Genomic DNA, 14,261 nt, shown 5'->3' on the forward strand with positions numbered 1-14,261 from the left:
GTTGAAGCTACTAAAAATTTCCGAAAGACTTCTAGTCTATTTGTTATCTTTTCCGGTTCTAGGAAAGGTCAGAAGGCCTCTGCCATTTCTTTGGCATCTTGGTTGAAATCTTTAATTCATCATGCTTTTGTTGAGTCGGGTAAAACTCTGCCTCAAAGGATTACAGCTCATTCTACTAGGTCAGTTTCTACTTCCTGGGCGTTTAGGAATGAAGCTTCGGTTGATCAGATTTGCAAAGCAGCAACTTGGTCTTCTTTGCATACTTTTACTAAATTCTACCATTTTGATGTGTTTTCTTCTTCTGAAGCAGTTTTTGGTAGAAAAGTACTTCAGGCAGCTATTTCAGTTTGATTCTTCTGCTTATAATTTCAGTTTTTTTCATTATAAGATTTAAACTTCATTTTGGGTGTGGATTATTTTCAGCGGAATTGGCTGTCTTTATTTTATCCCTCCCTCTCTAGTGACTCTTGCGTGGAAGATCCACATCTTGGGTATTCATTATCCCATACGTCACTAGCTCATGGACTCTTGCTAATTACATGAAAGAAAACATAATTTATGTAAGAACTTACCTGATAAATTCATTTCTTTCATATTAGCAAGAGTCCATGAGGCCCACCCCTTTTTGTGGTGGTTATGATTTTTTTGTATAAAGCACAATTATTCCAATTCCTTTTTTTTTATGCTTTCGCACTTTTGTCTTATCACCCCACTTCTTGGCTATGCGTTAAACTAATTTGTGGGTGTGGTGAGGGGTGTATTTATAAGCATTTTGAGGTTTGGGAAACTTTGCCCCTCCTGGTAGGAATGTATATCCCATACGTCACTAGCTCATGGACTCTTGCTAATATGAAAGAAATGAATTTATCAGGTAAGTTCTTACATAAATTATGTTTTTCTCCATCCCCTATTTTTAAGAAGATGTTTCCAATAGCTGACTCCATCAAGGAGTCTTGGCAGACGGTCTCCAAGGTGGAAGGGGCAATTTCCACTTTGGCTTAGAGAACCTCTATTCCCATAGAGGAAAGCTGTTCCTTTAAGGATTCTATGGATAAGAATTTGGAAGGGTTTCTTAAAAAGATTTGTACACCAGGGTTTACAATGGCAACCTGCGGTGTGTATTGCTACCGTCACCAATGTGGCGGCATACTGGTTTGATGCGTTGTCTGAATCTATTCAGACAGATATTCCCCTTAAGGAGATCCAGGATAGGATGCCCTTAAGTTGGCCAATTCCTTTATTACGGATGCTTCCCTACAAGTTATTAAGTTGAAAGCAAAGATTTCTGGTTTTGCAGTACTGGCCCGCAGAGCTTTATGGTTGAAATCATGGTCTGCGGATGTGTTGTCTAAGTCTAAGCTTTTGGTGATTCCCTATAAGGGTAAGACCTTGTTTGGGCCAGACTTGGCTGTAATTATTTCAGACATTACGGGAGGTAAGGGTCATTTCCTCCTTCAGGATAAGAGGAATAAGCAGAAGGGACTTCAGAGTAATTTTTGTTCTTTTCGAAACTTCAAGGGTAAAACTTCCTCTGCCAAACAAGAATAGTCCAAGCCTTCCTGGAGGTCCAACCAGTCTTGGAACAAGGGGAAGCAATCTGAGAAGCCCGTTAGTGACTCAAAGTCAGCATGAAGGGTGTGCCCCTGATCCGGGACCAGATCTTGTGGGGGCAGACAGTCTTCACTCAGGCTTGGGTTCGGGATGTACCGGATCCCTGGGCGATGGACATCGTGTCCCGAGGATACAAACTAGAGTTCAGAACTATTCCTCCCAGGTGCAAGTTTCTGCTCTCCAGATTATTTGTAGATCAGATAAAAAGAGAGGCGTTCTTACACTGTGTCCTGGACATTTCCGACCTAGGAGTAATAGTTCCTGTCCCAATGTTCGTGGTTCCCAAAAAAGAGGGAACTTTCAAGCCAATTTTAGATCTCAAAAGTCTAAACAAGTTTCTCAGGGTACCGTCCTTCAAGATGGAAACTATTCGTTCCATTCTTCCCTTGGTTCAAGAGGGTCAATTTATGACAACGGTAGATTTAAAGGATGCATACCTACATGTTCCCATACACAGGGATCATCACAATTTTCTGAAGTTCGCCTTTCTAGACAAACACTTCCAGTTTGTGGCTCTTCCATTCGGCCTTGCCACAGCTCTCAGAATTTTCTCAAAAGTCCTGGGAGCCCTGTTGGCGGTGCTCCTGTTGCGGGCATTGCAGTGGCGCCTTATCTGGACGACATTCTGGTACAGGCACCATCCTTTAATCAAGCAAGCTCCCACACAGAGATGTTGTTATCTTTTATGCGTTCCCACGGATGGAAGGTGAATTTGAGAAAGAGTTCCTTGATACCAGCTACAAGGGTAGTGTTCTTGGGAACCATAATAGATTCTTTATCAATGAAAATATTTCTGACAGGGGTCAGAAAGACAAAGATTTTTTACTCTTGCCATGCCCTTCATTCCTCTCCTTGGCCGTCAGTGGCCCATTGTATGGAGATAGTGGGTCTGATGGTAGCTGCCATGGACATCATTCAGTTTGCCCGATTCCATCTCAGACCTCTGCAGTTATGCATGCTCAAACAATAGAACGGGGATTATGCGGATCTGTCTCCGCGTTTACATCTGGATCAGGTGACAAGAGATTCTCTTCCTTGGTGGTTATCTCAGGAACATCTCTCCCAGGGAACCTTCTTCCGCAGACCTTACTGGGTGATTGTGACCACGGATGCCAGCCTGTTGGGAGTTGTTCCTTGGCCATGACAGAGGTAGCCAAAATCATTCAGTGGGCGAAGACCCACAATTGCTGTCTATCTGCGATCCACATTCCAGGAGTGGACAATTGGGAAGCAGATTTTCTGAGCAGACAGACCTCAGGCTGTACAGATAGATGCTCTGGCGGTTCCTTGGAACTTCAGTCTAGCATACCTATTTCCTCCGTTCTCTCTGCTTTCATGGGTCATTGCTCGAATCTAGCAGGAAAGGATGTCGGTGATTCTTATTGCACCGGAGTTGCCTCGCAGGATCTGGTATGCAGACCTAGTGGAGATGTCATCTCTTCCACCTTGGAGACTTCCACTGAGGAAGGCCCTTCTGCTTCAAGGGCCCTTCCTTCATCCAAATCTCGTTTCTCTGAAGCTGACTGCTTGGAGATTGAACGCTTGATTCTATCTAAGCGCGTGTTTTGGAGTCGGTTATTGAGACCTTGATTCAGGCTTGTAAGCCTGTCACTAGAAAGATTTACCATAAGATATGGTGCAAATATCAGTATTGGTGTGAAGCCGGAGGCTACTCTTGGAGTAGAGTTCAGATTCCTAGAATTTGCTCCTTTCTCCAGGAGGGTCTGGAGAAGCGTTTATCGGCAAGTACCTTGAAGGGTCAAATATCTGCCTTGTCTATTTTGTTACATTAACGTCTGGTGGATGCACCAGACGTGCAATTGTTCTGTCAGGCCTTGGTCAGAATCAGGCCTGTGTTCAAACCTGTTACTCCTCCCTGGAGTCTTAACCTTGTTCTTAAAATACCTTAGATATTAAGTTGTTATCTTGGAAAGTTTTGTTTCTTATTGCAATTTCTTCTGCTCGTAGAGTCTCAGAGCTCTCGGCGTTGCATTATGAATCTCCTTATCTTATTTTTCATTTGCATAAGGTAGTTCTGCGTACTAAGTTAGGGTTTCTCACTAAAGTGGTTTCGGATAGGAACATTAATCAGGATATCGTTGTGTCCTAACCCGTCTTCTCATAAAGAACATCTGCTGCACAACCTAGACGTGGTGCGTGCGTTGAAATACTATCTACAGACGACTAAGGATTTTCACCAGTCTTCTGCTCTATTTGTTGTTTTCTTTGGGAAACGTAAGGTTCAGAAAGCTACGGCTACTTCTCTTTCTTTGTGGCTGAAGAGTATAATTCGCTTGGCCTATGAAACTGCTGGACAGCAGCCTCCTGAGAGAGTCCTCTACGAGGGCTGTTTCCTCTTCCTGTGCATTTAAAATGAAGCTTCTGTGGAACAGATTTGCAAGGCTGCAACTTGGTCCTCTCTACACACTTTTTCAAAATTCTATAAATTTGATACTTTTGCCTTGGCTGAGGCTTCTTTTGGAAGAAAGGTTCTTCAACCAGTGGTGCCTTCCGTTTAGGTTCCCTGTCTTGTCCCTCCCTTATCATCTGTGTCCTCTAGCTTGGGCATTGATTCCCAATAGTAATTAGAGATGATTCGTGGACTCACCGTTTCATTAGAAAGAAAACGAAATGTATGCTTACCTGATAAATTTATTTATTTATTGACACGGTGAGTCCACGGTCCGCCCTTTATATTTACAGACAGTTTTTCTTTGTTATATAAACCTCAGGCACCTCTGCACCTTGTATTACTTTCTTTATCTCTTTTTCCTTCGGTCGAATGACTGGGGTTGGAGGAAAGGGAGGAAGTATTAGCTTTGCTGTGGTGCTCTTTGCCTCCTCCTTCTGGGCAGGAGTGATATTCATAATAGTAATTAGAGATGATCCGTGGACTCACCGTGTCAAGAAAGAAAGAAATTTATCAGGTAAGCATACATTTTGTTTTTAAGCAACTTTGTAATTTGCTCGTTTTATCAGTTTTTCTTGGTTCTCTTGCTATCTTTATTTGAAAAAGCAGGAAACTAAGCTTAGGAACCGGCCCATCTTTGGTTTAGAACCTGGGTAGCCCTTGCTGATTGGTGGCTAAATGTAGGCACGAATCAGCAAGCGCTACCCAGGGTCTGAACCAAAAAAGGGCTGCTTTTTCAAATAAAGACACCATGAGAACAAAGAAAAATTGATAAACGGAATAAATTATAAAATTGCTTAAAATTGCATGCTCTATTTGAATCATGAAATAAAAAAATGTGGGTTTCGTATCCCTTTAACCGTCAGGAAAAATGGACAATTTATTTTGTGCATTTTATATATCAGCAGTTACGCACATAATTTTAATACATATGCAAAAGAAATGTTTACAAATTTATTGAGGGTTATGTTGAATGTGGAATTGTGTGGTGTAGATAAAGTTCCAAAGAAGCACCTCTGCAAGTGCCACCTGATAAAATATATGCAGGCTGGTAGATCATACAGCATCAGTAATGTCTGAAACACTCTGGCCAGTATTCTTCCTGTTACTTTGAGATGACTAGAGCAATTGGCTTAGTTTGTCATTGAGAGAGAGGGTGGTTTGAAATGTATTTTTTTTATTCAAGTATTAAAGCAAATTGTATATATTATTATTTTTTTTAAACAATTCATATTCAACTAACATTTTTTAAAGCAACAATATCCTAATGTTATAAAGTTCTTTACTAAAAAGCCTGGGGTGTCTTTAAAAGTTCATATTTTTTAAATGAGATTTTTGTTTTCCATCCCTGTAGAGAATTTTGAGAAGGCTCTTAATGCTGGATTCATCCAGGCCACCGATTATGTGGATATCTGGCAGGCTTACCTTGACTATCTCAGAAGAAGAGTGGACTTCACAAAAGGTGACTGGAGTTGTGACAAATTCACATCTTAGTATCTTAGAACTAAGTTCTAAGAATTCAACAATTTCTCGAATTCCTACATTAACTTATAGAGCAGACTCAGTAAAATGTGAGGTAGCACTACAATTAGTGATTTAGCTCCAAAGATGCTAACAATGAAATTGGTTTTGGATTTCTTCCAACAAGAATGGATTCGCATTTGAATCCTTTGTTAGGATCTGAATGCGGAAGTAAGCGGTGTTCATCTCTTTCTGAGCCTGATTGATTCTGGCGCAAGATCACCACGTTAAGATATGTGCAGATCCAGATCTTAACGTTGTGATTTTGCACCAGAATCAAGTCTGGCTCCGAAAAGAGCCGAATAGCACTTCCGCATTTGGATCCTAGCAAAGGATCCGAATGAACACGACTATTGCACACTGCCAAAGACATATAATATAAACATTCTAATAGAAATGTTTTTTGTAAAAAAAAAAAAAAAAAAAAAGGGTCCAAATTTCAACAGAAAACAGTATCTTCCATAATTTATCAGCTGTACTGTAATATCATTTAACCCTATTTGATAGTTGTAATGACAATTAAAGTAAAGGTAAACTTTAGCAGTATTGAAAGCCTCTAAGCATTCTAATAGTGAATAACAACGTAGTCACTAACTTTATTTTTATGCTATACTTTAGATGCAATCTAATCTTTATTTTTCCTACCGTTTATTTGCCAACTCCACCCCCATGCCACTTCCGTGTTTCTCTGTTTCATGTCAGAGAGCGGTCTAATCCGCTCTCTACTTCAGGTGAAAGCGCGTTCACAAAGTAGATTTCGTCTGCACATATTCAACTTGCCGCCGATACAAAGTATTCATTGATCAAAAGTATCGATGCAATGCTTATTCTGAGATTCACAGCTGAATAGTAAGACATGTCGCACAGAGCATGCACATCTCACGAACGAGCATGGGTGGAACTACGATGATTCTAGTAAAATGCATGCGCTCAGTGACGTAGCAATGGATGGGCTGAACACCCCCCGGTGGGGGGAAGCTAATTGGACGTTAATATAGATCTACACTGTCAATCAACTATTCCAAAATGGCGGGCGGAGGAAAGATTTGTGTCGGGCGAGTACTTGTAAGGTAGAAATAGAAGTAATTACGACAATTAGGATAATAACGATGAATGAAACTTATGCTTATTTTTTATTCTATGTAAGATAGCGTTAACTAGTGGTCTCAACTTTACCTTACCTTTAAGTTTTTATCATCTTCTGTGTCAAGGCTGTATTATTGGAGTCCAGCCTAGTTTGTTTAAAGAGCTTTCTGAACAGGTTTATATAATTTGATAACCTGTATTCAAAGTAAAAGCCAGTCTAACCCAGTTTTCTAATGACTTTGCACTGCATAAACCATCAGATCCTTAAAGATACATGCATCTTAAAATGTTTCTTTTGTACTTCAGGAAGTGCATAGAATTTTAAACGACTATACAATTTACTTCTTATATATAATATGCTTTGTTTATTTTCTTATCCTTTGTTGAAAAGTACACCTAGGTAGGCTCAGGAGCTGGGAGCTATCTGCTGATTGGTGGCTGCACATATATGCCTCTTGTGATTGGCTTACCAATGTGTTCAGCTAGCTCCCAGAAGTGCATTGCCGCTCCTTTGAGAAAGAATTCCAAAAGAACGAAGCAAAATTTATAATAGAAGTAAATTGGAACATTGTTTACAGATGGGTTTCATGTTCCTTTAACACTGAATCCTCATCCATTGTATTCCAATAAATCAGATAACATTTTTGCTATAGATTTTGTATGATTTTTTACAAATAAAGACCTTTTTATTTAAATCAAAAAAACGTTTTTTTCCCCCCACGTCTTCTTTGCTTTAGTTTCTTGCTGATGTGCACATTACAATACGACAACCATAGTTAAAGCAGTGACAGATTTTAAGATTTCTTAGTGAGCATGTGTGAATTAATTAGTGTTCAGAAACATACGGCTAGATTTAAAGTTTTGTCGGTAGCGACCCGCGTAGCTAACGCATGCTTTTTTTCCCCCGCACCTTTTAAATACCGCTGGTATTTAGAGTTCACAGAATGGCTGCGTTTTCAGTGCGTTAGGCTCCAAAAAAGGAGCGTAGAGCATAATTTACCGCCACTGCAACTCTCGATACCAGCGGTGCTTACGGACGCGGCCAGCTTCAAAAACATGCTTGTGCACGTTTCCCCCATAGGAAACAATGGGGCATTTTGAGCTGAAAAAAAACCTAACACCTTCAAAAAAGCAGCGTTAAGCTCCTAACGCAGCCCCATTGTTTCCTATGAGGAAACACTTCCTAAGTCTGCACCTTACACCCTAACATGTACCCCGAGTCTAAACACCCCTAACCTTACTAAGTAACACTTACTAACCTCTAATCTGCCGCCCCCGCTATCGCTGACCCCTGCATATTATTATTAACCCCTAATCTGCCGCTCCTTACACCGCCGCAACCTACATTATCCCTATGTACCCCTAATCTGCTGCCCATAACACCGCCGACCCCTATATTATATTTATTAACCCCTAATCTGCCCCCCACAACGTCGCCTCCACCTACCTACAATTATTAACCCCTAATCTGCCGACCGGACCTCACCGCTACTATAATAAATGTATTAACCCCTAATCTGCCTCACTAACCCTATAATAAATAGTATTAACCCCTAATCTGCCCTCCCTAACATCGCCGACACCTAACTTCAAGTATTAACCCCTAATCTGCCGACCGGACCTCACCGCTACTCTAATAAATTTTTTAACCCCTAAAGCTAAGTCTAACCCTAACATCTAACGAAATAAATTAACTCTTATTAAATAAATTATTCCTATTTAAAGCTAAATACTTACCTGTAAAATAAACCCTAATGTAGCTACAATATAAATAATAATTATATTGTAGCTATTTTAGGATTTATATTTATTTTACAGGCAACTTTGTATTTATTTTAACCAGGTACAATAGCTATTAAATAGTTAAGAACTATTTAATAGCTACCTAGTTAAAATAATTACAAAATTACCTGTAAAATAAATCCTAACCTAAGTTACAATTAAACCTAACACTACACTAGCAATAAATTAATGAAATAAAATACCTACAATTATCTACAATTAAACCTAACACTACACTATCAATAAATAAATTAAATAAAATACCTACAAATAAATACAATTAAATAAACTAACTAAAGTACAAAAAATAAAAAAAGCTAAGTTACAAAAAATAAAAAAATTAATTACAAACATAATAAAAATATTACAACAATTTTAAGCTAATTACACCTACTCTAAGCCCCCTAATAAAATAACAAAGCCCCCCAAAATAAAACAATGCCCTACCCTATTCTAAAATTAAAATAGAAAAGCTCTTTTACCTTACCAGCCCTTAAAAGGGCCTTTTGCGGGGCATACCCCAAAGAATTCAGCTCTTTTGCCTGTAAAAAAAAAACATACAATACCCCCCCAACATTACAACCCACCACCCACATACCCCTAATCTAACCCAAACCCCCCTTAAATAAACCTAACACTAAGCCCCTGAAGATCTTCCTACCTTGTCTTCACCATGCCAGGTATCACCGATCGCTCCAGGCTCCGAAATCTTCATCCAAGCCCAAGCGGGGGCTGGAGATCCATCATCCGGCTGAAGTCTTCTATCAAGCGACGGCTGAAGAGGTCCAGAAGAGGCTACAAAGTCTTCATGCTATCCGGGCAGAAGAGTAGATCCGGACCGGCAACCATCTTCTTCCAAGCGGTGACAAGCGGCTCCATGTTGAAGACCTCCGGCGCGGATCCATCCTCTTCTTGCGACGTCCTAAGTCCGAATGAAGGTTCCTTTAAAGGGACACTGTACCCAAAAAAATTCTTTTGTGATTCAGATTGAGCATGAAATTTTAAGCAACTTTCTAATTTACTCCTATTATCAAATTTTCTTCATTCTCTTGGTATCTTTATTTGAAATGGCAGAATGTAAGTTTAGATGCCGGCCCATTTTTGGTGAACAACCTGGGTTGTCCTTGCTGATTGGTGGATAAATTCATCCACCAATAAAAAAGTGCTGTCTAGAGTACTGAAACCAAAAAAAAGCTTAGATGCCTTCTTTTTCAAATAATGATAGCAAGAGAACGAAGAAAAATTGATAATAGGAGTAAATTAGAAAGTTGCTTAAAATTGCATGCTCTTTCTGAATTACAAAAGAAAAAATTAGGGTACAGTGTCCCTTTAAATGACGTCATCCAAGATGGCGTCCCTCGAATTCCGATTGGCTGATCAGCCAATCGGAATTAAGGTAGGAAAAATCTGATCAGATTCAAGTTCAATCCGATTGGCTGATCCAATCAGCCAGTCAGATTGAGCTCGCATTCTATTGGCTGATCGGAACAGCCAATAGGATGCGAGCTCAATCTGATTGGCTGATTCAATCAGCCAATCAGATTTTCCCTACCTTAATTCCGATTGGCTGATAGAATCCTATCAGCCAATCGAAATTCGAGGGACGCCATCTTGGATGACGTCATTTAAAGGAACCTTCATTCGGACTTAGGACGTCGCAAGAAGAGGATGGATCCGCGCTGGAGGTCTTCAACATGGAGCCGCTTGTCACCGCTTGGAAGAAGATGGTTGCCGGTCCGGATCTACTCTTCTGCCCGGATAGCATGAAGACTTTGGAGCCTCTTCTGGACCTCTCCAGCCGTCGCTTGATAGAAGACTTCAGCCGGATGATGGATCTCCAGCCCACGCTTGGGCTTGGATGAAGATTTCGAGCCTGGAGCGATCGGTGATACCTGGCATGGTGAAGACAAGGTAGGAAGATCCTCAGGGGCTTAGTGTTAGGTTTATTTAAGGGGGGTTTGGGTTAGATTAGGGGTATGTGGGTGGTGGGTTGTAATGTTGGGGGGGGGGTATTGTATGTTTTTTTTTACAGGCAAAAGAGCTGAATTCTTTGGGGTATGCCCCGCAAAAGGCCCTTATAAGGGCTGGTAAGGTAAAAGAGCTTTTCTATTTTAATTTTAGAATAGGGTAGGGCATTGTTTTATTTTGGGGGGCTTTGTTATTTTATTAGGGGGCTTAGAGTAGGTGTAATTAGCTTAAAATTGTTGTAATATTTTTATTATGTTTGTAATTAATTTTTTTATTTTTTGTAACTTAGCTTTTTTTATTTTTTGTACTTTAGTTAGTTTATTTAATTGTATTTATTTGTAGGTATTTTATTTCATTTATTTATTGATAGTGTAGTGTTAGGTTTAATTGTAGATAATTGTAGGTATTTTATTTAATTAATTTATTGATAGTGTAGTGTTAGGTTAGGATTTATTTTAAAGGTAATTTTGTAATTATTTTAACTAGGTAGCTATTAAATAGTTATTAACTATTTAATAGCTATTGTACCTGGTTAAAATAAATACAAAGTTGCCTGTAAAATAAATATAAACCCTAAAATAGCTACAATATAATTATAATTTATATTGTAGATATATTAGGGTTTATTTTACAGGTAAGTATTTAGCTTTAAATAGGAATAATTTATTTAATAAGAGTTAATTTATTTCGTTAGATTTAAATTATATTTAACTTAGGGGGGTGTTAGGGTTAGGGTTAGATTTAGCTTTAGGGGTTAATAAATTTATTAGAGTAGCGGTGAGGTCCGGTCGGCAGATTAGGGGTTAATACTTGAAGTTAGGTGTCTGCGATGTTAGGGAGGGCAGATTAGGGGTTAATACTATTTATTATAGGGTTATTGAGGCGGGAGTGAGGCGGATTAGGGGTTAATACATTTATTATAGTGGCGGTGAGGTTCGGTCGGCAGATTAGGGGTTAATAATTGTAGGTAGGTGGAGGCGACGTTGGGGGCGGCAGATTAGGGGTTAATAAATATAATATAGAGGTCGGCGGTGTTAGGGGCAGCAGATTAGGGGTACATAGGGATAACGTAGGTGGCGGCGGTGTGCGGTCGGCAGATTAGGGGTTAAAAAATTTTAATAGAGTGGCGGCGATGTGGGGGGACCTCGGTTTAGGGGTACATAGGTAGTTTATGGGTGTTAGTGTACTTTAGAGCACAGTAGTTAAGAGCCTTATGAACCGGCGTTAGCCCAGAAAGCTCTTAACTCCTGACTTTTTTCTGCGGCTGGAGTTTTGTCGTTAGATTTCTAACGCTCACTTCTGCCACGACTCTAAATACCGGCGTTAGAAAGATCCCATTGAAAAGATAGGATACGCAATTGAGTTAAGGGGATCTGCGGTATGGAAAGTCGCGGCTGGAAAGAGAGCGTTAGACCCTTTCCTGACTGACTCCAAATACCAGCGGGCGGTAAAAACCAGCGTTAGGAGCCTCTAACGCTGGTTTTGACGGCTACCGCCAAACTCTAAATCTAGGCGATAGATTTTTCTCACACAGGGACTTTCTAAAAATATGGTCTTTCTCCAGCCTATGACATTAAACATTGGCCATCCCTGATCTAGAATATTCTGTGTGTGTGCGCTAATCGGGCTCAAGACCTGTGTTACCGTTTTCAAAATGGGTTTGTGTCTACATGCTATTGGGATAAGTCCTTCAGTACCTATAACATAATATATCAAACATCAATGTGTTTGTCAGCAAGCTGCACAACTATTTCATCTTTTTCTTTTCTCCAGACTCTAGTAAAGAGCTAGAAGAGCTGAGGGCATCATATGTTCGTGCTGTTGACTATCTTAAGCATGAAGTGGAGGAACGTAAGTGTTGCATTTGGTAGCTAATGTTTTAGCTTGCCTGGTTTTCATTTATATTGGGTTTAAATTGTCATTAAAGTGCAAAAAGCAAATAGTCTTATTTGTTAGAGCATTTTATTATTGGGCTGCTTGCATATAACAGTGGTTAACCCCAACAAAGGGATTAAATGTCTGGGACCTAGCTGAACACATCTAATGAGCAACTGACAAGAGAAATGTGTGTAGCCACTAATTCGCATCTAGCTCCCAGTAGTGCTTTGCTTCTCCTGATCCTTCTTAGGTATGCTTTTCAACAAGGGATACTAAGAGAATGACTTCATTTGAAGCACATTGAAACATATATTAAAGGTGCATGCTCTATCTAAACCGTCAAAGTTAACTTTGACTTTCATGACCCTTTAAGCAGTGACTAAAACTATCTCTTACCTTGTTAATAGCTGGAGCATCTACATTTCTGTGTGATGGTGCAAGTCACTCAAAACTTTCAAATTCCTCTAATTCATATTAACACTTATTCTGTGAGAAATATTATTTACCAATAATTGTGTATATAAATAAACTTTGACAGCTGTGACGTGACATTTTGCATTTCTTTACATTTTGTCTCTCAGGTTTCAGTGAGAGTGGAGACCCATCATGTAGCATAATGCAAAACTGGGCCAGCGTAGAGGTCAGTTTCCTTGTTATCATTCATTTATTCCTAATGCCAATACACATGTTAATATTGCTTTCAGAACAACATCTTAAATGTGTTAAAGGGACACTGAACCCAATTTTTTTCTTTTGTGATTCAGATAGAGCATGACATTTTAAGCAACTTTCTAGATTATTCCTATTATCAAATTTTCTTTTTCTTTCATGTAATTAGCAAGAGTCCATGAGCTAGTGACGTATGGGATATACATTCCTACCAGGAGGGGCAAAGTTTCCCAAACCTCAAAATGCCTATAAATACACCCCTCACCACACCCACAATTCAGTTTTACAAACTTTGCCTCCCGTGGAGGTGGTGAAGTAAGTTTGTGCTAGATTCTACGTTGATATGCGCTTCGCAGCAGGCTGGAGCCCAGTTTTCCTCTCAGAGTGCAGTGAATGTGAGAGGGATGTGAAGAGAGTATTGCCTATTTGAATTCAATGGTCTCCTTCTACGGGATCTATTTCATAGGTTCTCTGTTATCGGTTGTAGAGATTCATCTCTTACCTCCCTTTTCAGATCGACGATATACTCCTATATACCATTACCTCTACTGATTCTCGTTTCAGTACTGGTTTGGCTATCTACTATATGTAGATGAGTGTCCTGGGGTATGTAAATCTTATTTATGTAAGAACTTACCTGAGAAATTCATTTCTTTCATATTAGCAAGAGTCCATGAGCTAGTGACGTATGGGATATACATTCCTACCAGGAAGGGCAAAGTTTCCCAAACCTCAAAATGCCTATAAATACACCCCTCACCACACCCACAATTCAGTTTAACGAATAGCCAAGAAGTGGGGTGATAAGAAAGGAGCGAAAGCATCAAAATAAGGAATTGGAATAATTGTGCTTTATACAAAAAATCATAACCACCACAAAAAGGGGTGGGCCTCATGGACTCTTGCTAATATGAAATAAATAAATTTATCAGGTAAGTTCTTACATAAATTATGTTTTCTTTCATGTAATTAGCAAGAGTCCATGAGCTAGTGACATATGGGATAATAAATACCCAAGATGTGGAACTTCCACGCAAGAGTCACTAGAGAGGGAGGGATAAAATAAAGACAGCCAATTCCGCTGATAAATAATCCACAACCCAAAACAAAAGTTTTAATCTTAATAATGAAAAAAACTGAAATTATAAGCAGAAGAATCAAACTGAAACAGCTGCCTGAAGTACTTTTCTACCAAAAACTGCTTCAGAAGAGGAAAACACATCAAAATGGTAGAATTTAGTAAAAGTATGCAAAGAAGACCAAGTTGCTGCTTTGCAAATCTGATCAACAGAAGCTTCATTCCTAAACGCCCAGGAAGTAGAAACTGACATAGTAG

General features: G+C 39.5%; 1 protein-coding gene across 1 annotated transcript in view; it reads left to right on the forward strand.

The window, feature by feature from the left end:
- LOC128643604 (squamous cell carcinoma antigen recognized by T-cells 3-like) overlaps window positions 1-12,896 on the forward strand; it is a gene marked incomplete at its 3' end in the record, with an annotated part of 29,318 nt that extends 16,422 nt beyond the window's left edge. The window contains exons 2-4 of the mRNA XM_053696446.1: window positions 5,376-5,483; window positions 12,152-12,229; window positions 12,838-12,896. Of these exons, the coding sequence (XP_053552421.1) occupies window positions 5,376-5,483; window positions 12,152-12,229; window positions 12,838-12,896 (245 nt within the window). The remainder of the gene's footprint in view (window positions 1-5,375; window positions 5,484-12,151; window positions 12,230-12,837) is intronic.
- Between the last annotated feature and the right edge of the window lie 1,365 nt (window positions 12,897-14,261).

The sequence above is a fragment of the Bombina bombina genome, unplaced genomic scaffold (assembly GCF_027579735.1).
Source record: "Bombina bombina isolate aBomBom1 unplaced genomic scaffold, aBomBom1.pri scaffold_426, whole genome shotgun sequence".
Lineage (NCBI taxonomy): Eukaryota > Metazoa > Chordata > Amphibia > Anura > Bombinatoridae > Bombina > Bombina bombina.